Source organism: Balaenoptera acutorostrata, chromosome 2 (genome assembly GCF_949987535.1).
Source record: "Balaenoptera acutorostrata chromosome 2, mBalAcu1.1, whole genome shotgun sequence".
NCBI lineage: Eukaryota > Metazoa > Chordata > Mammalia > Artiodactyla > Balaenopteridae > Balaenoptera > Balaenoptera acutorostrata.
In genome coordinates, this window is record NC_080065.1 from 158,184,190 (window position 1) to 158,208,993 (window position 24,804).

The following is a 24,804-nucleotide window of genomic DNA, read 5'->3' on the forward strand; positions in this document are numbered from 1 at the left end:
CCCTGGGCCAGACTTGCTGTCTACACACTCAGTGAAGCACGGCCTGCCCTGGGACTGTGGACTCACTTCCTGCAGGTGAATTCACACAAGCTTCACACGCACACCTCCCACCTCTCCATCCAAGGGACTGCTGTGTGGAGGTTCCCCAGCCTGCCTTGCTGGGTTCAAATCCTGGCTCCACCACTTACTAGTTGTCTGACCTTGGAGAAATTATTTAGTCTTGCTAAGCCTCAGTTATCTCATCTGTAAAATGGGGACAACAATTGTACCTGCCTCGTAGAATTGTAGTGAAGATAAAATGAGTTAATGCACGTGAAGTTCTTAGAACAATTGCCTGGCACAGAGTAACCGGTCAGTGAAATGAGCTCTGGCCATTGTAGTTGTCCTCTGTGCTCTCATTCTGCACCAGGCCCTGCAGGGTAAGATGCTGCCGGCCCACAGCGGCTCACACGGCCATGGGGGAGACAGACGTGGGGTGCTTACCACCCCAGTGGGATGGGAGCTGACAAGCCACAGGCAGGTGGAGGGCCGAGGGCCCTCCATATATGAGCACTGGACAGCACCCCAGCTGCCTTTGCAACCCACCAGCTCAGCAGATCCTCGACACAGCCGGGGAGGTAGGCACTGTGAACCCCAGTGTGCACGTGGGGAGACTGAGACCGGAGTCACGACCCAGGGCCGTGCATCTCACTGGCAGCACCACCAGAATCCACACTCCTTCCTCATGGGAACTTTTGACGTCTTCAGCCTGCACTGAAGCCTGCACTTTCTCACCTAGAGAGCAGTGTTTAGATGACCCTTTGTTTAACCCTCACAAGAACTCCCTGAAGGATGCTGGGTGGCATTTATTTTTCCTGAGGAAGAAACAGGGTCAGAGAAGTTCAGTAACTTGCCCAGAGTCATATAGCTTGAAAACCAGGTGTGTCTGGCCCTGGGTCTTCTTTGACTGTGCCTCATAGGTTCATGGATTCATCAGACCCCCCTCAAAATTTCTGCTCTGCGCCAGGCTCTGTGCAAGGCTCTGGGGCAACAACGGTGGATAAACCATACAGGATTCTTGCCCTCAAGTGAAGAAGAGATTAAATGTAAATAAACGTAGTTACAAGGGACAAGAGAAGCGTAGGATTCGGGACAGTGATGTGGAGGTGGGGGCGGGGTACCCCCAAGCCTGGGAGGTCAGGGAGGGCTTCCCTGAGGAGGTGACATCTAAGCCACGCGCTAAAGGGTGAGAAGGATTTGGCCAAGCACAGGACAGGGCGGTCTTGCATATCACCCCTCTCCTAGAGAACCCACTCTGGCATATCCAACCAGTCATTTTCACAGAAAAGGTCACTTTCAGAAAAAATGGATCAGCAAGTGTCCATGACATCAGAATGATATTCTCTACATGAGATGCCAGAGGCTCCTCAGAGTCAGCAGAGAGGGCTCAGCAGTGTCCATCTGGAGGGGGGAGCAGAGTTTTAGGTGGAGCGAGAGACCCACAATAGGTTTAGGAAGGTGGGGGCTGACCCAGGCAGGTGGGTGTCATAGAAAGAGCACCCACCTGCCGTGTGGAAGACTGGCCGTGAGGCAAGGCTGCGGTGAGGAAAAGGCTACAGCCAAGGCCAGGGGACAGGAGGAGAAGGGAGGAAGGACAGGGGAGGGACAGGGGCAGCCTTGCATTGCTGTCTGCTGCTAAAGAACACGACAGTAACAGCCTTCTGCTTGGCCCTTATGGCGGAAATAGGATTTTTTAAAGATGTAGAACACTTAGCTGAGGATTTATCTATTCATCCATCATCCATTCAACAAATAATTATTGAGCACCTACTATGTGCCAGGCCTTGCACATGTTGGTGAGGATGGGCGTGGTCCCTGCTCACGTGAAGTATCGTATAGTCTAGAGGGGAGGACAGAAATTAATCAAATAATCATACAAATGAATGTCAGATAAAACCCTGACATGCAACGATGTGAGGGACTATTCTAGCACTCTTGCCTCTACAGCCACTGTCCTCTTGGGTTAGAAACCAAGTCTTTAGACAGTCAATCCCGAGGCAGCAATGGACAAGCTTTCCTTTGAGCTTCTTGAGAGTGCGCAGTTCTGTTAAGTGCTCGATAAAATCAGCGACCTGAGACCAGGATCAGGGTCAGGTCACCCACTGTTCCTGGAGTGGCCCTCGCTGCAGGAGCCTGTCCCCTCCTACCTCTCTGACCTCTTCCCTTCCCACTCCTCACCCCCTTCCTCTCTAGGGCTACACGGGCTCTGTTTCTCAGTCTCCAGACTCATGTGTTTGCATGAGCTGCTGGCGTGATTAACTTCCCACTTTCCTACAAATCTTGGTGTCAGTGTCACTTCCCCCAGGAAGCCCTCCAGGACGCCTACCCCAGCAGCCCCTGTTAACCATGCCTATGATGACGTGCTCCATGTATCGGGCATACTTTGTCCTGCTTTAGATTCTCCTTGAGGCTGACCTGGTTTCCCGTTGTCCTCAGAGGAGAGGTGGAACGTGGCCTTCAGCCCCTGCCAGGGGGACACAGCTGGGCCGGCTGCCGTGAGGAGGAGTGTCTTCACAACTGCTATATGTTCCCCACAGCAGGCAGGGTCGGAGGCCAGCAGCCCTGGGTCCTCTTTCAGAGGGCTGTGGGGGTCTCAGGAGGAGCATGCTGGGACACAGCTCTGTCTTTGCTTGAGTTTTCTGTGTGCCTTAATGGAAAGAGCCATTCCATGTAGGCTTGAGGTCAGACAGACCTGAATTCAGAGTTCAATTCAGCCACTTAGCAGTTGTGGGATGCTGGACAAATTTTGGTGCTTCTCCAAGCTTTGGTTTGCTCTTCTGTAAAATGGGCCCATGGTCCACCATTAGGGGCATTAAATGAGATGACGCTAAGTACCCAGGACTGAGTGTCTCATAGTAAGTGCTCAAGACGGGAAGCAAACTAGTGCCTACCATGTGTCGGGCCTCTGCCGCGTCTGTATCTTGCTCCCCACAACCTCTCTACGAGACAGACCATGCGGGATGCCCGTTTTACACACGGGTAAGGTCCCTAGACCAGGTTGCACCTGGCCATTCTCCCACAGCCAGGACCAAGCCTAGAGGTGGTAGCATCCTGGGGTCAGTCCCTCACTGTGCTTCTCCACAGGTCCAGAACGTCCACGGAGCTTTCAACGCTCTCGGGGGAGCAGACAGACTCACCTCCAACCGTATGTACCCCATACCCACACTGGGAACAGCTTTCTGCCCCAAGATTCCCAGTGCAGCAGGGAGGGAACGGGGCGGAGAAGGAGGGAACGTTTACCAAGCCCTCGCTGTAAGCCAAGCTGTTAATGCTTCATTCCCGCAGCGAGCCTGTGAGGAAGTGGAACTATCCCCACCTCACAGAGGAGGGAAGAAAAGTGACTTGTCGTGGCAGTCCTAGACACATCATCACTGCTCCATGAATACCGGATGTTATCATGACTATTATCATTACTGCCACATAATTGTAGTCAGTTGAGATAATCACCCTAGATCCCACAGGGAGTGGTGACGGAGCCAGAATTCGTCCTGGCTCCAAGTGGCACCGTGAGAACAGGGCTGTGGGTGGCTCAGCCAGATCTGGCCACCTGGGCTGCCCCCCACCCCACCTCCTCCTCCTGCTTCAGCCCCTCCCACCTACGAATGGCCCCTCCCTGAGCCTCCTCCCCGCTGGGCTCCCTGGCACCTTGGCCCAGATTAAAGAGCGTGCCGCGTCTTTACAGACCTGCAGAAGAGCACACATACCTACACACCCGTGCAGACGCACGTGGGGCCTTGCACAGAACGGGCCTGGGAGGTCTGTCTGCTCAAGCGGATCCACCCACTGGGTGCTGTAGGACAGGTTACCAAGACTTTTCTTATTTCCTCACCTAAGCTCACCTTTTCACCCATATGTCCTTAGTCATTTCTTAAAATACATTCACAGGCAGACCTCGGAGACATTATGGGATCAGTTCCAGGCCACCTCAGTGAAGTGAATATTGCAATAAAACAAATCACATGAATTTTTTGGTTTCCCAGTACATAGGAAATTTATGTTTACACTACATTGAAGTCTATTTAGTGTGCAGTAGCATTATTATGTCTTTAAAAACAATGTAAATACCTTAATTTAAAAATACTTTATTGCTAAAAAATGCTAACCATCATCTGACAACACAGGGTTACCACAAACCTTCAATTTGTAAAAAAAAAAAAAAAAACAAAAAAACACAGTGTCTTTGACGGGCAATAAAGTGAAGCAATGAGGGGCTTCCCTGGTGGCGCAGTGGTTGAGAATCTGCCTGCCGATGCAGGGGACACGGGTTCGAGCCCTGGTCTGGGAGGACCCCACGTGCCGCGGAGCGGCTGGACCCGTGAGCCACAATTGCTGAGCCTGCGCGTCTGGAGCCTGTGCTCCTCAATAGGAGAGGCCGCGATAGTGAGAGGCCCGCGCAGCGCGATGAAGAGTGGCCCCCACTTGCCACAACTAGAGAAAGCCCTCGCACAGAAACGAAGACCCAACACAGCCATAAATAAATAAACAAACAAATAAATAAACAAACCCAAAAAAAAAGTTAAAAAAAAAAAATGAAGCAATGAAACGAGGTGTGCCTGTACTCTCTACCAGCCTAAGCATGGAATGGAATTGGGATAATCCAAGCAAAAGAGAACTACCCTCCATGACCTGCCCCAACAAATCAAGCTTCTCATTTCTCCGTGTCCCTGGGAATCCTTGCCTGTGAGCAGAAGTCATTTTTTCCAAGCAGCTTACCTTCTGATTTTTGTGCCTGGTGTTATTATCATAACCACAATTCGTGTACAGTTTTTCCACTGGTAATGGAGGCACGGTTGCCCATCTAGCAGCTCTGCTGTGCTTTAAGGCACTGTCTTTTCATGGAAAACGTCTGTGGTCTCTACCTTTTCACCATTGCAGTAACGCCTCTGATATTTACAAGACTTGCTTTACATTTACCGTATTGCTTCCCAGCTGGGACCATACCCACTCATGCTGCTTCCCACAGCATGTCAGTGTGTAACTGCGCCCCCTGGTTTTCACGCAGATGCCTGATTATACTGGAGGGAGACGATTCTTCGTATGGTGGGGTGTTCATCGTGGTTCTGCGTGCGGGCAGCGTGTTGTCCCAAGGGGCCTGTCCCCACCTGCTTGCAGTTAGCCTGGACCTCTGCTGCCTGATATTGGAAGAAGATCAAGCTAGGAAGGCCCCAGGGTGTGCAAGCTGATGGAGGGTGTGGGCAGAAAACCTTTCCTGCTCCCGGGCTACTGACGAAAGCCATCTCAGGCTGGCTTCAGTGGGAAGAGAGATGCATGAGATGCACCAGACAGCCGGGGTAGAGCGGGCTCTCATTTCCTCAGCTCTCAAGCCCGGTACCCACCCCCCACCCCCGTCCCAGCCACTTGTCCCTCTACTCCCAGGTCCCCCATGGGGGGCTGCTTCTTGTCATTCAGGTCTCAGCTCAAATGCCACCACCTCAGAGAGACCCTCCCTGACCACCTTTTGTACAGTAACCCCCATGCCTAGCAACACACCTGTTTTTCTTCCAGGCACAGACCACTCTGTTTGAAGATACTGGCAGTGACTCTACTGTACCAAAGACCTTAAAATTGGTTATTGCCTTTGAGTCATCAATTCTACTTAGAGGAGAGTAAGCTAAGGAAACAAATAAGAGAGTGTGCAAGGATTTAGGGAAATAATGGTCATTTAGGTCATTGTTTATAAGAGTGAAAATGAGCCGCAGCGTCAGTGTCTGGCCCCAGGGGCCTGGCAGAGCACACTGTGCATGGCCTTGCTGGGGGATGAGTGCAGTGACCGTGATGTGTCAGAACCTCACTGGTGTTCAGGCAGCAAGCAGCTATTGAGCACCTGCTCTGTGCCAGGCACTGTGCAAGGGGATACGGCGATGGATAAAACCAATGCCGTAGACCTTATGCTGTATCTTAGACCTGAAACAGCATCTGCGGTGTTCAGTTCTCAGGAGAAGGTTCAGTATGATCCAATTTTATATTTATGTTTAGGGAAATAGAAATATAAGTATAAATAGAAGTCTAGCAGTGTATACATGAGAATGCGAATCTCCGATTTTCTGTGGAGGGTGGCTTTGTGGGTGATATTTTTTTTTTTTCTTTACGATCATCTGTGTGTTTTACAAATTTGAACAGAACTATTACAGGTGTGATTTTCATAAGGCATTCACTCTCTCGTTCCTTCAGGTTTTTAACGCAGGGCCATGGGCATTTGGAACTCCGTATTTCAAGTGTGGTCTTTGCGCCCCTGGCTTAAAATGCAGATTCTGAGCCCCACCCCAGACCCACTGAGCAGAACCCTTGGGGTGAGGCCCAGGTGTCTGCCTTTTAAATCCTGGGTGGCCCTAGTGCTCCTGACAATCTGAGCACCGGCGGGGTTGAGCGGAGGGATGTTGGGGTCTTCATGGGCTTAGCCCTGAGGCTGCAGGACTTTCCCCAGGTTTTTAGAGGAGTCAGGTCACAAGAGGGTTCAAGAAACACCGCCCTTTCCTTACCAAGACGCAGTGTTGGCAGGAAGAGGCTGTGAACACCATCTACATCCCCTACCCTTTCACAGAAGATGAGTCCAAGGACTCAGGACTGACTCAGCCAGGAGACCAGGATTAGAGCCCACAAGCCTGAATTTCTGTGTTGTTTTAGCTGCGTGGTCCCTGACCCGAGATTCTAGAAGGCAGCAATAGAGGGGTCTGTGAGCTTCTCCCAGCATCCCAGAAGGCCCAAGGGAATATCACCTTTCCCGGGATGCTATTTAGCAACTTTGGGCCAGCATTCTATCAGCCTAGTGTTTGATTCCGGTTACCTCATGCTTATCAGAAGCTGATTCATCTGTTCTTCTATTCATGCCTCTGTCCAGTCAGCCCTCCATCCATTCATTCATTCAATAAGCATTTGCCACTGTCCACTTTGTACCAGGCCTTGTGCAGGGTTCTAGGGACACAGAGATGAGTAAGGCTCAGTCCCTGCCCTCCGCAGTCTCCCCTATCCAGTGGGAAAGGGGTAAGAGTTACAGTGGAATATGACAGGACCAGGTGGAGGAAGAACTAATCTCCCATTAATTGAAAATAGGGAAAGAAATTAATCAGTCATTATAGATAGGTGCAGTTTTTCTGGTGGGTGGATTCTTTTTTAAAACTTGAACCCAGTTTTTTTTCCAAAAGTAACAATATTCAAACAGGATGAGAGGGTGCACAGTAAAATGTGACCTTTATCAAATCCTGCCTCCTATCCCACCCCCCACCAGAGGCTAAAGCTGCTAATAGTTTCTTGGGCATCTTTTCAGAAAATTCTTCTTACATTCTTCACGCATGTAGAGGAGTGAGTCTTCCCTGCCCCCAATACATGGAAACATGTTATTCACCCTGGTCCATAACTTAGTTCTTTTCACTCAGTGATACCCACTTGGAGAGTGGCCCCTTCCACACCCACTCCTCAACAGCTGCCCTGTTGATGGACATTAGGGTTGTTACTAGAATTTAACATTGTATACAGCGCAGGAGTAAAGATCCTGACCGATGGAGTCTTTCAATTCCTGGTGCCCAAAGGGAGAAATGAAGAGGGGTCGTTTGGTGGTGAAATTGTGCAGACTGAGTACCTCTCCACCCCCCTCAATGCCAAGCAGGTTTAGGGTTGAAACGAGCTGCCGGCCGGGCAGTACCCGTCCTCCTGCCTCATGCTGCTGTGTCCTTCCCGCAGCCCTCGCCTCCCACGACTACATCTTGAAGATCGTGCCCACGGTTTACGAGGACAAGAGTGGCAAGCAGCGGTACTCTTATCAGTACACGGTGGCCAACAAGGTACACGGGTGGCAGCTGCGTGCAATCGCGCCCTCTGCTGGCTGAGAGCCGAGGTGACAAGTGTCTGGGCTCGATCTCCTCTGATTCCCTTCAACAGGCCTTTCCTGGAGGGGTGATCTACCCTGGGTAAAGATGGGAGCCCAGTCTCAGAGTCAAGGGGACAAAATCGAACCGGGACATAGGGTGTGATCTGTTGGAGAAAGAGCAGGCAGGTGGCCTGTCCCAAAGGTCTAGGGCTTGCAGACATCTCCACCGCCCTGTATCTGGCCCTGGTCATTCAGGCACAGGACCCTGATTGGTTAGCACACAACAGATGCTCTGGTTCGTGGGGCACAAGCTCGTTATCCAGAATCATGAGGCTCTGGAATTACACCAGATGGCTGTTGGTTAACAGGTATGTCCCAGGACCCCAATACTCAAATTCATGGAGAAGCAGGGAGGCCTTGGTGGGAAGCAAAGCACAGTCAGAGCCAGCAGAATGGGGTGACAGACAGTGGTTTCAAGCCAAGACAGCCTCAGTCTCCCCGGAGATGACCCTGCCATGGGACATGAATGCTTGAAGCCCATTGGTTGAGGCACCCCCAGTAGACCCCTTTACACCAGGACTCTCCTTCTTTTTCTGTTCCAGGACTGCCCAGACCCCTTAAGGTGATATATTGTTTGGCTCTAATAATAATAATAGTAAGAGTAGTAGCTATCATTTATGGATTACTTACCATGGGCTGCACATTATGCTAAGCTCTCTACCTCCACCATCTTCTTCAGTCATCAAGACAGCTCTGACGTTGGGACTATTATTGTCCCCATTTTACGGATTTGGCCACTGAGGCACTGAGAGGTGGTCCTGGAGCTATAACATGGCTGAATGGGGATTAGAACCAGCTTCTCCTCCAGCTCCAAAACCTGGTCTCTTGATCACATCACCTATTCAGTCTGAACCAGGGGCCTCTGAGTCTGCCAGGCTGGGAGCTACTCTCTCTTGGGTGACTTGGGGTCCCTCTACTCTGCTCCACCTGCACTGATGCTCTGGTGTAACTCTCCGAGGCAGAGGGGTCCTGTTTCTTGGCGGGCATCTCACTGGAACCCTCAAGTGCTGACAGCATCTGACAGATGGGAGAAGGTGGAAGCAGTGTGAACAGAAAGAGTGTGGGCTGTGGAGCAAACTTCCGTTTCAAACCTGGCTCGGTCACTCACTAGCTCTGTCACCTGGGACGAGTCACATAACCACTCTGTGCCTCAGTTTACTCATTTGTAAAACGGGGATGGTGCCCACCTCATAAGGTCACTGTCAAATGAGGCAGTGTTTTTAAAACCACCGAACCCACAAAGAAGGCTTTGGCAAGTGGTACCTACTGCTGCTATTTTTTATTATTTTCCTCTGTCCCTCAGCTCTGGGCTGTGACCCAGAGAGTCACCCTGCCCCATGAGCTCTCCCTGGAGAAAGCTGATCTTGTTTTGCCCAAGGCTCCTTCCCTTGAGGCTTTGGCAAAGGCCCAGCAGCCAGGACAGCTTGCTCAGCTCTCTCTGCGGCCTCAGCCCCGGCCTGCCCTGTGAGCGCGTGAGGCTGCGCCCGTCGGGGTCGGTGGCAATCCAACAGAGGAGGCAAGTTTCAGGGTTGTCCTTGGAGAAGCTGCAGGGCTTGGGCCTTAGCATTTGGGGTTGGGGCTAAAGTTTGGTCTCCAGTTGCTGAGGACAAATGAGACTAACCGAGAGGTTTTCAGCATCCTGAAGTGGATGCGCTGTTAATTCAGCCCCTTGGCATCCTTGGAGTCCCGGCCGGTGCCTTCTGAGGAAGGCTTGTGGTGGGGCTGTGCCCTCCGACTTTCCAGTTCTGTGTGTTCCTTCTTTGAAGAAGCTTACTCCCCACATCTCTCTCTCTCTCACACACACACCCCCCTCAGGATGTCATGAGGACTGTCCCCTCCTCGCCCAACTGTCCAGACACCCCTGGGGAGATTGGGCCATTCGTTCATGGTGCTGCAGTATTGCACATATTTTTACATGCCTCCTTCTCCAGACTGTGGGTCCCTCTGGGGATGGGGCGGGGCGTACTCCCCTCAGGGTCCCCAGCAACCAGCAAGGGGCCAGCACACAGGAGAAGTGCTCAGTGAACTATCACTGAATAAACAAATGGATTCTGCATGGCCCAGGAGTTGAAGGGAGAAATAGGCCTTTACTCAAACTGAGCCCACTCACGCTTGTCCTTTGACAGCTCTGCTCTCCTATTTTGATTCTGGTGCTGCTTCCAAGGTCATGCAGTCCATTTCCAAGCAGCCCAAATGGTCCAAATGCTCCCAGTGAATGGTGGCCATCCAGATGCTGATGACAGAGCTACTTGGGGGAAGGGTGTGAGAGGAGGGGTCCGTGGAGCCTGGCTCTGCAGGGGGAGGGAGGGAGAAGAGCCTGTTCCTGTGGGTTTCCGGGGACCCTCTGCCACCCACCCTCCCCCATCCCCCATGCGACACGGTTTGAGCCTGAGTCTCACATCCCCATCCCCTGTTCGCTCTTCTTCCACCCCAGGAGTATGTCGCCTACAGCCACACTGGCCGCATCATCCCCGCCATCTGGTTCCGCTATGACCTAAGCCCCATCACGGTCAAGTACACGGAGAGACGGCAGCCTCTGTACAGGTTCATCACCACGGTGAGTGGGCGGGGTGCCTGCTGTGAGCTCCTTCTCCTGGCACCCCAACCGGTTCTCCAAGAAGTAGGATGCAGCCCACAGGGCTAGGGGCTCAGCCTGTCCACACAAGGCTGGGACCTCTAGGATGTTTAGAAATGTCATCAGAAGCACATCAATATCGATGGCATTTCATCAAGAAAATCTTTTCCAGAGGGGAATGCCACTCAATCACTTCGTTCCTTAAGCAATTCCATCTTTATATGGCTCAGTTAGATGTTCCTGATTTTCTCCAGTTTTTTATTTTTATGGAAATTATTCTTAGCAGGGCTTATCCTTTTCTGTGTAAGTTTTACAGTGAAGATTTCACTCATTTTTTTCCATGTCTATTTTCTAACTCAAGCTGCTGATATTGTCAGGTTTTTTTCTTTCTTTCCTTCCTGTCTGTTCTCTTTTTTCTTTTTTGCCATTGTCTCCACCAAGTCCAATCTTCTGTGAGGCAGCTTCAAGCTGATGTCAGTTTTCTTTGATGCTGACTATTTCTATCAAGTACTATCCTGGCTTCCCATTGAAAATGTCCTTGGGGTCAGAACAGCCAGGTCACAGTGCCCTGCTCCAACCAAGAGGCCTGGAGAAATTCGGTAAGCCAGAGTCAGCGAAGGTGGAAGAGATGAGGTGATTTTCCCTCCCTCTTAGATTTAGAAACTGCTTTTCTACCTCTTCATACTTTTAATAATGATTCAGAATTAGGTGTCCAGTCTTGGCTCTTTCATTTCCTGCTCTGACTAGGTCTGTATTAGGACTCTGTTACAGAAGAGACAGGACCCCACATCAAGCTGGCTTGAAGGATAAGTGGGCTTCAGGTATGGCTAGATCCAGGTACAAATGTCTGGAATAGGTCTCTCTTCATCCTGCTTTCCTCTGTACTGTCTTCATTTTCACATAAAATTTACCAGTAGAAAGTACCTCTTTCTCAGTAATCCTACCCCAAGTTATGGATAGAATGGCACTGTCATTGGCCTGGCTCAGGTCCCATGCTATCCTTGTGGCCTGGAGAATGAATGGTGTGCTCCAGTTGGCCAGCCCCACCCAGACTGCAAGGACAAAAATTACGAGGGGGTGGGGTTCCCCAAGAGAAAAATCAGAGACCAGTTACCAGAAGAGGAAAGACTGGATGCTAGGCGGCCAAAAGGCCAGATGTCCACTACAAGGTCTCCATCTTAAAATTGATGAAATAGGAATAACAGTCCCCACTTTTCCTACCTCCCAGGGCCTCGTGGGACTCAAAGCAGATTACGAAAGGGAAGCTCTGAAATTATAGAAAGCCATGTGGATACAAAGGGTGTCAAAATTTGGTGCTTATATGAGCCTCAAAATGGCCTTTTACTGTTCTCTGACTCCATAAAAATTTGAAACTTCTGATCGACCAAGGGCACCTAACATAAAGCTAAAACACCAGACACAGATTGGGAGAAGATATTTGCCACACATATAAGGAAGAAGTATGCTTCAGAATTTATACATTAAAAAAAAAAAATGTCTACAAATCAGTAAGAAAAAGTGACCAAAAAGAAGATAGGTAAGGACTTGACCATTGACAGAAGAGACCACACTGGCAGTGGAAAGACGCCCAAGTTTACTAGAAATTGGAGGAAGGAGATTCAAAACAACCCAATTCAATCCTATCAGACTGGCAGAACTTAAAGACCTGCCACCGTAAAGATTGGGAGGATGCAAAGCAAGGGGACCTGTGTACACACTCTGGTGTAAATGGGGTCAGCCACTTTGGAGGGATACATACTAACCCTTTGGCTCCAAATCAGGGAATCTGTGAGCAAGTGATTCTACCCAAGGCCCCACAGGGTAGCACGCTAAGTGGGTCTTGGCGCTGATTCTCAGCCAGTACTCTTACTGCATACCCAAAATTGGACAGAAGCGAAGACACAAGGAGGCACCCCTGTGTGGGCGTGGTCTGCATCTCAGAGGCCCTGGGGTCTGCGGCCTTGATGGTGGCAGAGAAACCCCTGTGCCCACACCTCACTATAGGGTCGGGAAGGATCTTCATGGCCCCCTTCCTGTTTCCCCTGCGTTCCAGACAGCTGAGGCGCTGAGTGTTGAGATCCCTTGGCAAGTGGCTGAGAAATGAAGCGACTTCATTTATTTGCTAAATGTTTGCTAAACTTTACCATGCGCCAGGCCCTGTGCTTTGCAGCAGGGATAGCAAGTTAGATGCAATCCCTGCTCTTAAGCTGCTCCGCAGCTGGTGGGGGAGATGGGCGAGCACACAGAACTGCAGTCCCATCCAGCAGGGGCTCCGATGGAGCTGTGCACCAGGTACCCCAGTGGCAGACTCCCTTCTGTTTGGAAAGTTCAGAGAAGGAAACCCCAAGATGGGTCTTGAAGGGTGAGGAGACGTTTTTTAGATTGGTGAGTGAGGAAGAGAGGGTCTTAGCAAAGGGAATAGTACATGCCAGGGTGCCCAACATAGCGTGTCTTGTGAAGGCCATGTGGCTTCTTTCCATGGGGAAGGAATTCTGAGAGCTGGAGGTCCCAAAAATCCCAGGGGAAGAGCCCGTCCTGCATCACCCAGAGGCCTTCTCCTCCTCCCTTTGGCCACCAGCCCCTCCTCCACCCCAGCCCTGCCCACCTCCACCTGAGTGGGGGCCGTGCTGCGGGGAACCTCCTGACATCATTAGCCTGGTGGTTTTTCTGAAGGCCCCATGCTGCCATTTTGGTTGCCACGACAACCGTGGGGTCAGCCCAGAGTGAGCCAGCCGGCTGTCCCTGGCAGATGGCGTCATTGTGGAGCTTCAGAGGCCTCTGTCACAGGGCGGCAGATGTGGGGATGACGCTTGCACGCAGACACACAAGCACAAAGACCCCCGGGAGCCCTCGCCGGGCAGGGTGGAGGTGGGATGGAAGTGGAGGCACCTGCTGTGACTTCTCTTTCTCTCTTTATGAAATCGAACACTTGTGTGCATTGGGGGCCTCTGCAAATAGCTCCTCAGAGGGGCTGCTGGAGAGGGGGCTTAGGCCAGGATGTCGTCATGTGGCGGCCGCAGGGCTGCGCGGCAGCTGTGGGTGGGCTGGAATGAGGGGTGGGTGCAGCCAGGGGCGGGGGAGTGGGTGTGGAGGGGAGAGGCATTCTAAGTAACAAGCACCTGGCTTAGTCAGGGTTGCCCCTTCCAGGCTCTTCTGGTCTGGAAAGGATCTTTTCTTCATGCCCTGCCTGAACAGAGGGGACGCCCTCCTCCTGGAAGCCTCCAGCAGGCTGCCCAGGCTCCTGTCTCTGGACACCCAGGGCACCTTGCTCAGACCTCCACTTTGTGCTGTTCCAGAAAATTCCACCACTGAGAGAATAAAACAGATGGTGTTTAACACCATGAAAGGGATCCCTTTCAAAGTGCCCCCTCCCACACATGCACATTTGTCCCCTACCCCTGCCACTTGCTGAAGCCCCTTTTTGGAGATGGCCTTCAAGTGGGTGGTGGTGACAGATCGGGTGGCTTTGGAGGTGTCACATCACTTTCCTTGTGTGTGTTTTATTCTATTTGTGGGGAGTAACCAGAAGTCACCAAGTACCAAACTGGGTCAGTATGGCCATGACAGTTTTTGTCCACAAAAAAGTAGCACCTGGTTATGATGACATGCCCCCGTTGGATAACAAGGTTAGCTGAGTTAGACATCATCCCTGCCCTCGAGGTGCTCCTTGCCAGTGAAATAATCCCCCAAAGTTTAGATTGCATCTCATAGTTGCCAGGCCTGATTATGATGAGCTCCAGGCCTGACTCACCTCTGTGTCCCTAGCATCCAGCACAGGACTTGGCCTGGATGTAGGTGCTTAGAAATATACAAGGGATAGCTGCTTAAAGAAGTGATCCTATAGCTGCACTTATTAAGCATCTACTAGGTGCCAGGTAATTTTACAGTCCTCTCCTTTAACCCTCCCAGGAACTCTTCAAGGTAGATGATATCATTCCTGTTTTAGATATGAATTAACTGAGGCCCAGAGAGGTAAAGAAACTCTTCCAAGATCTCACAGCCAATAAAGTCAAGGCTGAGACTTGACGCCCAGACTTGCCTCTGCCATATCCTCCCATCACCAGCTTGAGAGCCTTCATTTTCCAAAACAAAGGCTCTCAAGGATGTTCCAACAACAGAGCCCCCAGAAGCCATGGAGCCCTCGATAGGACACTAGGATCATTTGATACAGTGACTTCTGTCCTGGGAATCAAGAAGAAATATTATAGCAGGAAACAAGGCAATATTATGAGCATGTGTGATAAAATCACAGTCATGCCCATGCAAGCCATAAAAAAAGCAAACTGTCCATCTAAGACTGGTTGGCTGGTGGTGCGCAGGTTTTCCTGCCCTTATCTGATTACCTTTCACTCATCTGTTTGGGACACCTGCAAAGATTGTCCATTGACAAAAGGCAGCAGGTGTGTGGAGTGGGGGGCACATAGGATGGTTAAAAACAAAAACAAAAAACTGAGAGGAGACAAACTTAAAACTGAGAAGGTTTTACGTCTGAGACTGTGTGAGTTGGGAAAAGACCAGCTTGGTAGCTGGACTGATACAACAGCCGCTTCAGACCCTCCATTCTCTCCTACTTGGGCTTTCCTCAGTGTGTCTCTCTTCCCAGGACTGAGAGTTCCAGGAAGGAGGGCTGGCTCTCAGTCACCTCTGCTCTCCAGACCTGGCATAGCCCGGGCAGGTGATAAGTGGGTGTGAAACAGTGAGCAGACACGTGGAAGGTGTACACCTTGGTCTGGTCCCCACAAGACAATTTCTATTATTATCTGAGGAGCAGAACAGAACCCAAATTAGCAGCCCTGTTATTCAGGCCTGGAAATGTGTATGTAAAAAAAACACTTCCGTTCTGGTCCTTCTGGACGTTTGAGCAAAGCTAGTTCTTTCAGAAGGTTGTGTACCAGGGACTGATTGCTCCAACTGAGTCTGAACACCGATATCACAGTTGGAACAGGAACTCCTGGTACTTGCTTTTCTAGGGCAGGTTCTGAGACGAATAAGGAATATCAGAAAGGCATGGGCTCCATTTTATAAACTACACTTATTTTTACAGCCACACAGCGTCTTAATTCATAAACTTCCCTGAGGGAGACCCCTTACCTTTAGGACATTTGATATGTAAGAGAAAACAAAGTATAGAGAAGCCCTCCAGGCATGCAGATGGGAACTGAGGGGAGCCTTCAGGTGGGGGAGAAGCAGGGTGAAGGAACAGGAAAAAGCAGGCCCTTTGCAGCCTCCCAGACCTGGATGCTCGTCACCCTTGCCTACTTGGTAGCTGTGTGACCTTCGACAAGTGGGTCCCTCTCTGAGCCTGTTTTCCTCACCTGTGAAATGGAGCGCACCCCATTTGCCCTACTACTTGCAAAGAATGAATGAGGAGGCAGAAGAAAGTGCCATCTCAGGCCTGGCACATAGTAGGTGCTGCACTGAGGTGGTTTTTTCAGAGGGGGCGGTGGGTATTTTGCAGCTGCAGCCACTGTAAAAATGGCAGGGAAAAGCCTCCACTCTCCCCCTCTCCCAGGCTCCTGGACTAAAGGGTGCAAGTGGGCAGTCTGGCAGGCGTGACACCACTGACTGGAGACCACCACACCCTCTCCCCCCCACCTCCCCACCTCTCCCAGGCCCAGTCATCAGCTTCCCTTCCATGACAGCCTCCACCTCTGCCCAGCCACAGCCCTGGTGTTCTCATCCGAGGCTCCAGCCTGTCTGCCGCCACCGGCATCTGATGGGACTCCGATTCATTCTTTTTTTCCTCACGCTGTGCCTTTTGCACAAGCTTTTCAAGCAAGGCTGACTGGACAAGGAAAGTGAGCAAGCAGCGCCCGGGCACTTAACGGTGGTACATCAGGTAGCTAGACAGGGCCTCACAGTGAACCCCATTTCACAGATGAGAGAAACTGAGGCTCTGAGAGGTCAACTGGTTTTCCTGGCCAGGGTCGCAGAGCTGGTATCCGCCCCCAGGAATGTTTACTCCAGAGCCTGGTGGAACACAGAGGGATTCAGCCCTCCAGCTGGTGTGGTTGGAACTTGTCCTGTCCATATTATAAGGAATCAAGAGCCATGATTAAAATGTCAGGGGAACACACACACACCTTCCTTTCAAGGTAGACGAGCTGACTTCATTCTCCCCACAGTGGAAGGTCGGGAAGCTGGGGGAGCCGCGGGGAGGAAGCCTTGCCGTAAGAACAGAGGGGCATTATTGATGACTTCTGATGAAAGCAAAGTAATGTGCTTCGCCCCGACTCACTGGGTCCCGCATATCAAATGGTCCTTGTCTTCCTTTCTGGAGCTGGGGCTGCTGACCAGAGTAGGGTTGCAGGTCCCGGCTGTGGTGGCCCCTCCTGGCTCAGCGGCCCTGCTCTCCCGTCCTCCACCCTCTCCGCCGGAAGTTGTCCCCCTGCCTCAAAGCTGAGAGATGCAAGAGCGTAGCAGCAGCGAGGGACCAAGGGAACAGGCATTCAAGGGTGTATGTGTAACACGGGCAATCCCAGGGCAGTCCTGAGGGGTGAGGATTAGCCTTCCCGTCTGTAAAAGTTAGGAAACTGAGGCTCAGGGAGCCATGGAAGTGGGTCCAACATCCTGAGTCTCCTCCACACCCCCAGCTCCCGGGCTGACACCCCTTGTGTGAGTCACCTTTGCCCCCTGCCTGGGGCGTGGAATTCTACTCCTTTTCTAAGACGTTCGTTCATTCATTCACTCCCTCACTCCCTCACCGACTCTTTTATCGGTTCTTTCCCACTCACTCACGCACACACACACTCCTTTACTCAATGAACATGTCCTGAGCCTGCTGTGGGTCGGGCTCTTCTGCTTTCTTCTCTCCCTGGGGCAGTCGGGAAAGAGAGCTTTAAGCAGTAGGGTTGGGGTAGGGGACTGGGGGTGAGGGGTCGCTCCCTGCCTGGCCGAAGACTGGAAACAACCTCTGGCCTGAGGTGCTTTGCCCCCAGGGATGTTCTTCATGACAAACCCATCCGTCTGGCACTCAGCTACTCCCTCTGTAGAATGGGCCCTCGGAGGGCTTGGGACCTGAGCAGCTGTAAAGAATCTGCCTGTGATGCCTGGGACACCCTTGCCATCCTGTCCTTCCATGAATGGCTTGTCCTCTGCTTAAAGAGCCAGGTAGAGAATGGAAATTGAGACCCAGAGGCCTGCTCTGGGGAATAAGTGAGATTTTACCCATTGTTCTTCTTAGAGTGGGTCTCAGAGAGGTTTAGAAAATCTCAGCTCTTAGCAAGAAGGTTGGAGCCTTCCAGTCACCTGGAAGATGAGATTAGGTACCATTTACTGAGCACCTACTAAGTGCTAGGCACTCCGGAGGCATTGCCTGCAGTATGACAGTTGGCAAAGTAGGGACAGTTTTCCCATTTTGCAGATCAAATAACTGAGGCCCAGGAAGGCTCTCCCAAGTCCAGAGTTAGAAAGCGACAGCCACGACTCGGCTTCTGAATTCCAAGCTCTTTCTGATGCCACAGGCTGGAAGGCCACTGTGGGCTCCCCAGTCCTCACACCCCACCTTGGCCGTGTACCCTGAGGAGGTTCACGCCTCCCGGCCTCTGCACACCATGGAGGCCCGGTTCTCCTGGCTCTTCTGCATGCAGAGCAGCACGCAAGGGAACTAAGTGTCGTGGGTATGATTTGCCTCGTTTTCCTTTTTGTTCATTTATATTCATCTTGGGCCCTATCCTCCCAGGCCAGGGAGATGCCAAGTCACCGTCCTCCCTTCTACCACGCCTTTCTTTATCTCTTCTCAAGATCCCTATCAGCCTCCTAGCATCTGTGGTTGGTCATTTCCCCCCGCCCCCCCCATCAGCCAAATAATGGTGAAGCCTGTGATCTTGCCACCACCAAGGTAGAGCCTGAGTCCAAAGACAAGAGACATACCCTCTGGTGCAGCCTCGTGGCTACATTTATTTCCCTGCATTTCAGAATGTAGGAACCGTGACCTTCTCGGGATAAGGGACGGCCACGACTGACCACCTGGGATGAGTCCAGATGTGGCAGCCTCCTGGTGCTGGGGGTTTCTGTGGCTACCATCTGTCAAAATCCAGGGCACGCCACAGCCTGGGAGCACCCCAGGACCCTCTCCTCACGACCCCTGCTTCACCTCACCCCAGTCACCACCTGCGGATGTGAGCAGGTCAGGCAGGCCAAAGGCAAAATAATGAAAGCAGGGGGCCGTGGCAGCATCAGGTGGGCTGCTCAATTGCTCTCAGCTTTTGAGGAGTCCCCCGCTGCCCCACTGAATATGCCAGAATTCCTCCTCCTCCATTGACCGGTGACCAGCACCTTGAATAGATGTAGAATAATGGGGGACATGCAGCTGCATTGGGTGATGTCAGTAGACACACACAGTAGCTTCCTGAAGAGCCCCTTAGCCTTAGGCACCCTGTAAGTAACTCAGACAGGGTCAGCTGCCTGGCGGCTTGCATGCTCCCAGGGCCTCAGTTTCCCCACAGCTCCGTGTTTTCTCATGTACCTCAATGAATGTGTTGCGTCTCCTTCTGTTCCAGGCCTGCCCGGTGAACGGAGGCTTCAGTTTGGGTGCCAGGTGTATGTGAATCATAGGCACACGCAGGTTCCAAAGCGGGTAGATGAATATAGATATGTGTGTGTGTGGTTATTTTTTATTTTTTTATTATTTGCTCCATTGCACTTAAGTCACATTTTCCTATCCTCTGATCCAAGCTCTAAAAGCATTTTGCGGTATAAAATCGCCCATCATCTGATCCACTCTACCAAAATAACCCCGCTCCCCTGCCGTCATCCTCCTTGAAAAGTGGCCCTGCGTCATGCTCTGAGGCTGGCGGGGAGAGGCCTTGCCCACTGAAAACACTTCATAATAATCCCCCCAGTGCCCCCCATCCTCCTCTCTCCCTGGGGGGTTGCTCCGGTTTCTTGGGCTGTTATTACTGGAATGCCAGCTGCTCTACTTACAGCCTATCTGTACAGACCTGCTCTGTCTGTCTGGGGCCTCACAGGCCTCCGCTTAGCTCATCTCTTGGAAATATAATTTTAAAAATAAACGCCGGTTCGATTCACACTTCCCTCTTGCCTCTGCTGTGTCTCCTGGCCTGTTCCGCTTGGCACCAGAGGACCCAGTATGACACTGCTGTCTCCCAGAGTCCTCCGATGGGACCTCCAGGGCGGCCTCAGGGGCCCTCCGGGGCTGCCCAGATTGGCTTCTTCTGAGACCTGTGGTCATTTAAGTGCCCCTTAAATGTGGCAAGGGAGAAAGAGTGAGAGCTCTGGGGGCAGACAGACTTGGCTCTGCCCCACACTTGCTGTGTGACCTTGGACAGACTACTTCCCTCTCTGGGCCCATGGGTACATGAGAGAAGAGGTGCCTTCCTCCAGTGGGTGGTATTGGTTTTCATGAACGACATAAAGTGTGTCTTTAGGGGAAAAAGTACATTTAAAGTTTCCTTGCAAACCTTTTATGCACTTTAGTTCTTTGATGGTACCAGAAAGCAACTCATAGGTAGGCCAGAAAATTTTGAGGAAAACATAGCATTATGTTGACGCATCACAAGTGGAGTGCTGACAACTTCAAAACAAAGTAAATAATTCGTTAGGTGGGCTGTTTCATGCCTGGGAAGCAGCAAAGGGCCATGTTGAGAGTTTTGAACTCCAGTTCAGCCACTAATTACCGTGGCGTTGGACGAGTGACTGAGTGTCCCTGTGCCTCAGTTTCCCTGGATGTAATATAGTTATAAGAATAGTACCTCCCTCCTAGGGTTGGCCTGGGGATTCAGTGAGGTGGGAGGCATGAGCATTTCAAAGCGTGCCTGGCACAGAAAGGTGCTGTGTAAGTGCTGTCTCTTTTGTTGTAGTTCTTATTTTATTATGTGACAGGAAGTGAGGAAGTACAGGCATACAGGTGACATTCATGACCATCCCCGGACGACAGCAGTTCTTAATCGGGCAGTTTTGACCTCCAGGGGACATCTGACAGTGTTTGGAGACAATGTGACATTTTGGTGGTCACAGCAGGGAAGAGAAGGTAGTACTGGCATCTCATGGGTGGGGGCCCAGGATGCTGCTCACCGTCCTTCAAAGTACAGGACAGTCCCGACAACAAAGAATTATCTGGTCCCAAAAGTAAATAGTGCTGTAAGAAACTGTGCCCCGATACAAGATTTCTGGTAGCAACATAGGCCCCTCTCTTCTCTGTAGCACTTGCCTTGGTTGTAATTTTGCATTTATCGGTAAGATGATTTGATTACTACCCGTCCCACTGATATAGTACAAGCTTCTGAGGGTGAGAGGAGATTGGTTTCTCACTCCGGCCCATCCAGGCCAGTGCTGCCTATTCAGCCCACCCCAGATGTTACTCAGTCACTGGCAGCACTGGGCCTGGACCTGTCAGACCCAGGTTCAAGTCCCCAGTTTTGCCACTTCTTGACTGTATGACCTTGGGCCAGTGGCCCTGCCTTTCTAAACTTCCGTTCCTTCATCTGCAAATGGGATTGTAAATATCTGATAAATTTAGAGTAGAAGTTAAGACCACAGGCTCCAGAATCAAAGACATGCCCAAGTTCAAGTCACAGCTCTGCTACTTATTATGTGAACGTAGTTACCTATTTAAGCCTCAGTTTCCTCACCTCTGAAATGGGTCTCATAATCCCCCTCCTTTCAGAAGGTTAATATGGGAATGAAAGGAGCTGTTAATGGTTACTTTTATTATTATTTCATTCATCAACCAACAAGTGGAGTGTTTGAGCCCTGAGTATGTTCCAGCCCCCGTTGGTTACCACGTGGTGGGCCTAATGGGGCAGAGCGTCTGCACTTGCTGAGCTCATCATCTCGTGATTTGGGAGGGGTCTGGCCTGGTGCTCCCTCCAGTGCTGACCTCTGACCTCCCCTCACCCCTTTCAGATCTGTGCCATCATCGGCGGGACCTTCACTGTTGCTGGCATTCTGGACTCGTGTATCTTCACAGCCTCGGAGGCCTGGAAGAAGATCCAGCTGGGCAAGATGCATTGACGACCCGCCTGGCCCGATGGCCGAGGACCCAGGGAGACCGCCAGCCCTGTCTCCAGCGCCCCGTCTCCTCCTGCCTTCTATCTGGCCCAGGATCTGGCTGCGTCCCAAAGTGGGGGTGAGGGGAGGGAGGGGGTGGCTCACGGGTTCGCAGCTACCTCTTTTCCCCATGTTTAACTGTAGATGAATTACACTGCCTGAAGTCTGGGTGCCCCTTTCTTTCCCTGAGGAGCCCCAAGACCAGAGTCAGGCAGGGAAGGTTCGGGGATGCTGGAGACCACTCCTGGGAAAACTGTAGTCCTTTCCCTGTTGGGCGAGCAGCTCAGAATCCATCTTGACCAGTTCTCAGCCAGGCTTTGACAATCTCTCAGAGCTCCCCACCGTTTGGTCCCACTAATCACTTGGTTTCTCCCCTGGGCAGCCAGCCTGCAGACCTGGGCTCTGGGCTTTGGACCAGGCTGCCCAAAGGTACCTCCCACCTGGTGCCTTCAACAAAGAATGGTACTTCCCAGGCAAGCCCCTGACACGTGGCCCTGTAGATGGAGCCCTTGTTTCTCCATCCCTTCCTGCCCGACCTAGAGCCCAGGCCTCAAGGCCCTCACCCCCACCCCTTTCTTTTCTTCCCCAGAAGCAGATGCCCAGTTGTTGGGCAGCAGCTGTGTAGACTCAAGTCTGCCCACTGGTCCTTGGGTGCGTGGCGAGTTCCCCTTCCTCTCTCTCTTCATTGTTCCTCTGAACCCCCTGCCAATGTGCCTCAGCCCCCGTGCTGTGTGGCCACAGCGTGGCTTGGTGGAGGGGCTGGCTGTGACTGGGAAGTCATCCTTGGAGAGCCAGACATGGTTTGTGCACTTATGTCCAGATGGGAAGCATCCTTTTCCGCGACCCTAAAATAATCATGTCTCAGCCTCTCCCAGGCGGCTTGCTGTCGGTCCCAAGGCCTTAGGTGGGGGAAGCAAAGCAGACCAGCCCTTCTCCCATCTTAGCATGTCCACCCTCGGGGCTCCCAAGGGTGCATAGCGCTTGGACCTCTCTGCAACCCAGTTGTGGCCCACTTGCCCCACCAAGCTCCTCACTGGCTGGCCACACACTAACTCGGTCCTGTTCCTGGGGCGGCTCCACTGTTTCCTCACTTGCTCTTGGGTGGGTCCCTACCCCACTGCTTCCCCCCATCCTTCCCCCTTAGTCCTGAAAGGGAGAGGCAATGGTCCAGGCATGAATTACACCCAGGGAATTTTAGGTATGCCCCCCCCTTTCCAGGGAGAGAGTCGCCCACCTGTTTTCCATTTATATCAAGATTGTTTGCATACTTTTGTAATTAAGGGGAGTGTAATTAAGGGGAGTGGAAGACGTTTTTAAATTATCTCTGTGGATGGTTCAAGTCTCTGCCGTTTGTAATTTTTGACTCTAGATTCCAATTAGAAAAGCTTCTCCTTTTGCATATGAGTTGACGAATGTGAGTGTAAACTGCATTTGGTTATTTCTGGTATCTGTGGCCACTCAGATGGATTTTTTTTTTTTTTTTTTGCATTCTCTTCCCCAGTTACAGAAAGGAGCCCCTTGGGTGTGTGAATACGTGTGCCTGTAAAGGGTGGGCAGGGCAGGGTGGGGAAATGTGTGGCATGCAAGTGAATTGAAATCCCACGTTTATGCATTTAAAAAAAAAACCAACTCTTGAGGACATAGGGGATGTCAGTTTCCTATGGAAGAGACACCTCTGACCCATTATTCTTATAAACAAAATCTCAAGGGAAAAAAATGTTTTAGTTCTTTCTCCACTCATTGGGTTCAAATAGATTAAAAGGCTGATTTTCAGAAATATTGCTGTGTGTTGCTTTCGACTTGATTGTGGCTGGGTAGCCCGGAGGCTGGGATCACAGAACAGAATTTCATTCTAGAGAAGAGAAACTGGGAAATGTGGAGAAGATCTGTGAGCATGATCAGAAAGTCAGGACCCCTTGGATTCAGTCCTTCCTTTATTGAATCCCTACAGAATGTCCCCTGATCTGCTGCTTGCTTTTTTCTTTTTAATTTAATTTATTTTATTGAAGTATAGTTGATTTACAACCTTGTGTTAACTTGATCTGCTCGCTTTCCAGTTGTGTAGCCTCAGGCCAGGTCCTTAACCTCATGGTGCTGTTGCAGAAATTAAATCTATAATGGGTGCCAGTAAGTTATACTGGATCAGAACAAGCTCATGTATGCAGGAAAGTGATACATAGTAAATTTTCAAAAATGGTAGTTGTTCCGTATAGGTATTTCCAAATACAATAAGGGAGATCCACCATCAGCTGTGAGAAAGGGACTTCCATGGACATTTGCCCACCTGCTGCCCAGTCCTTCAAGGCCTTCACTGGAACAGCACGGATGTGGATAAACACGTCAGAGATGAATGTGAGAGCGATCCAGTCTGCGAGAAACTCTTCACTGACCCTCCCCATTCTCTCTTTAACATTCTGTGCGATACTTGAATTACTGTGACACTCAAAGCTAGTGATCGAGAGCATATGCCCACCGGTAGTCAATGAGGTGTGCTCCCAAACCTGTTTGTACCAGCTGTGCTTTATGCTGTAGTGATGTGACGTGACTTAGTTAACCAATGAAATATGACTGAAAAATGGAAGAGTCTAGTAAAACTAAGTTGAATACTTTGGAGAGACCTGATAAAGGTGAGTTGCCACCCCCTCCTCAAAATGCTACCGAATTCAGGGAATTCCCTGGCAGTCCAGTGGTTAGGACTCTGTGCTTCCACTGCAGGGGGTACTCAGCCCCTACCCCCCCAAAAAAAACCCCACGAATTCAATGTGAATAAGGCAACTGAAAAGAGTTGGGGTGAGGATTCTGCATTCACATTGAAAGTAAGTTTTCACTCCACGTTAAAGAAAATGAAACCTGGAGCCCTGCAGTTGGTTTATGTAAGGACATAGTTTACATAAGGAAAATGAACTCCAGCAGAGGTTTCTCAATGAAAAGCCTTGCTCAGGGTCAAAAGATGGGCTAATGTGGGGTTTTTTGGGGGGTTTTTTCATTTTCTTTTTTAAAATATTTATTTATTTATTTGGCTGCACCAGTCTTCATTGCGGCACGAGGGATCTTTGTTGCGGCATGCGGGATCTTTAGTTGCGGCATGCGGGATCTTTAGTTGCGGCATGCGGGCTCTAGTTCCCTGACCAGGGATAGAACCTGGGCCCCCTGCATTGGTGTTACCGAGTCCAAGCTCGCTCTGCTCCCCGCACGACAGGCCAATAAATAGACAACGTGTTGAGGCAAGGAATACAACTTTATTCAGAAAGCCAGCAGACCGAGAAGATGGTGAACTAGAGTCCCCCAAAAAACCGTCTTATTGGGGTCTGGATGC

General features: G+C 51.0%; 1 protein-coding gene across 1 annotated transcript; it reads left to right on the forward strand.

Moving 5' to 3' along the window:
• Positions 1-2,916: 2,916 nt before the first annotated feature.
• Positions 2,917-23,265, forward strand: ERGIC1 (endoplasmic reticulum-golgi intermediate compartment 1). The gene is made up of 4 exons (XM_057541138.1): positions 2,917-3,184; positions 7,717-7,817; positions 10,338-10,460; positions 21,345-23,265. Exons 1-4 carry the CDS (start codon positions 2,932-2,934, stop codon positions 21,450-21,452), a joined length of 585 nt encoding a protein of 194 aa, XP_057397121.1. The 5' UTR covers positions 2,917-2,931; the 3' UTR covers positions 21,453-23,265.
• The last annotated feature ends 1,539 nt before the right edge of the window (positions 23,266-24,804 follow it).

Bases quoted from the DNA above. Each gene is read 5' to 3' on its own strand.
- ERGIC1 (XM_057541138.1), top strand. From the start codon at position 2,932: ATGTGTCGGGCCTCTGCCGCGTCTGTATCTTGCTCCCCACAACCTCTC. The intron at 7,818-10,337 runs GTACACGGGTGG...CTTCCACCCCAG, and splicing joins AGTACACGGTGGCCAACAAG to GAGTATGTCGCCTACAGCCA. The intron at 10,461-21,344 runs GTGAGTGGGCGG...CACCCCTTTCAG, and splicing joins TGTACAGGTTCATCACCACG to ATCTGTGCCATCATCGGCGG.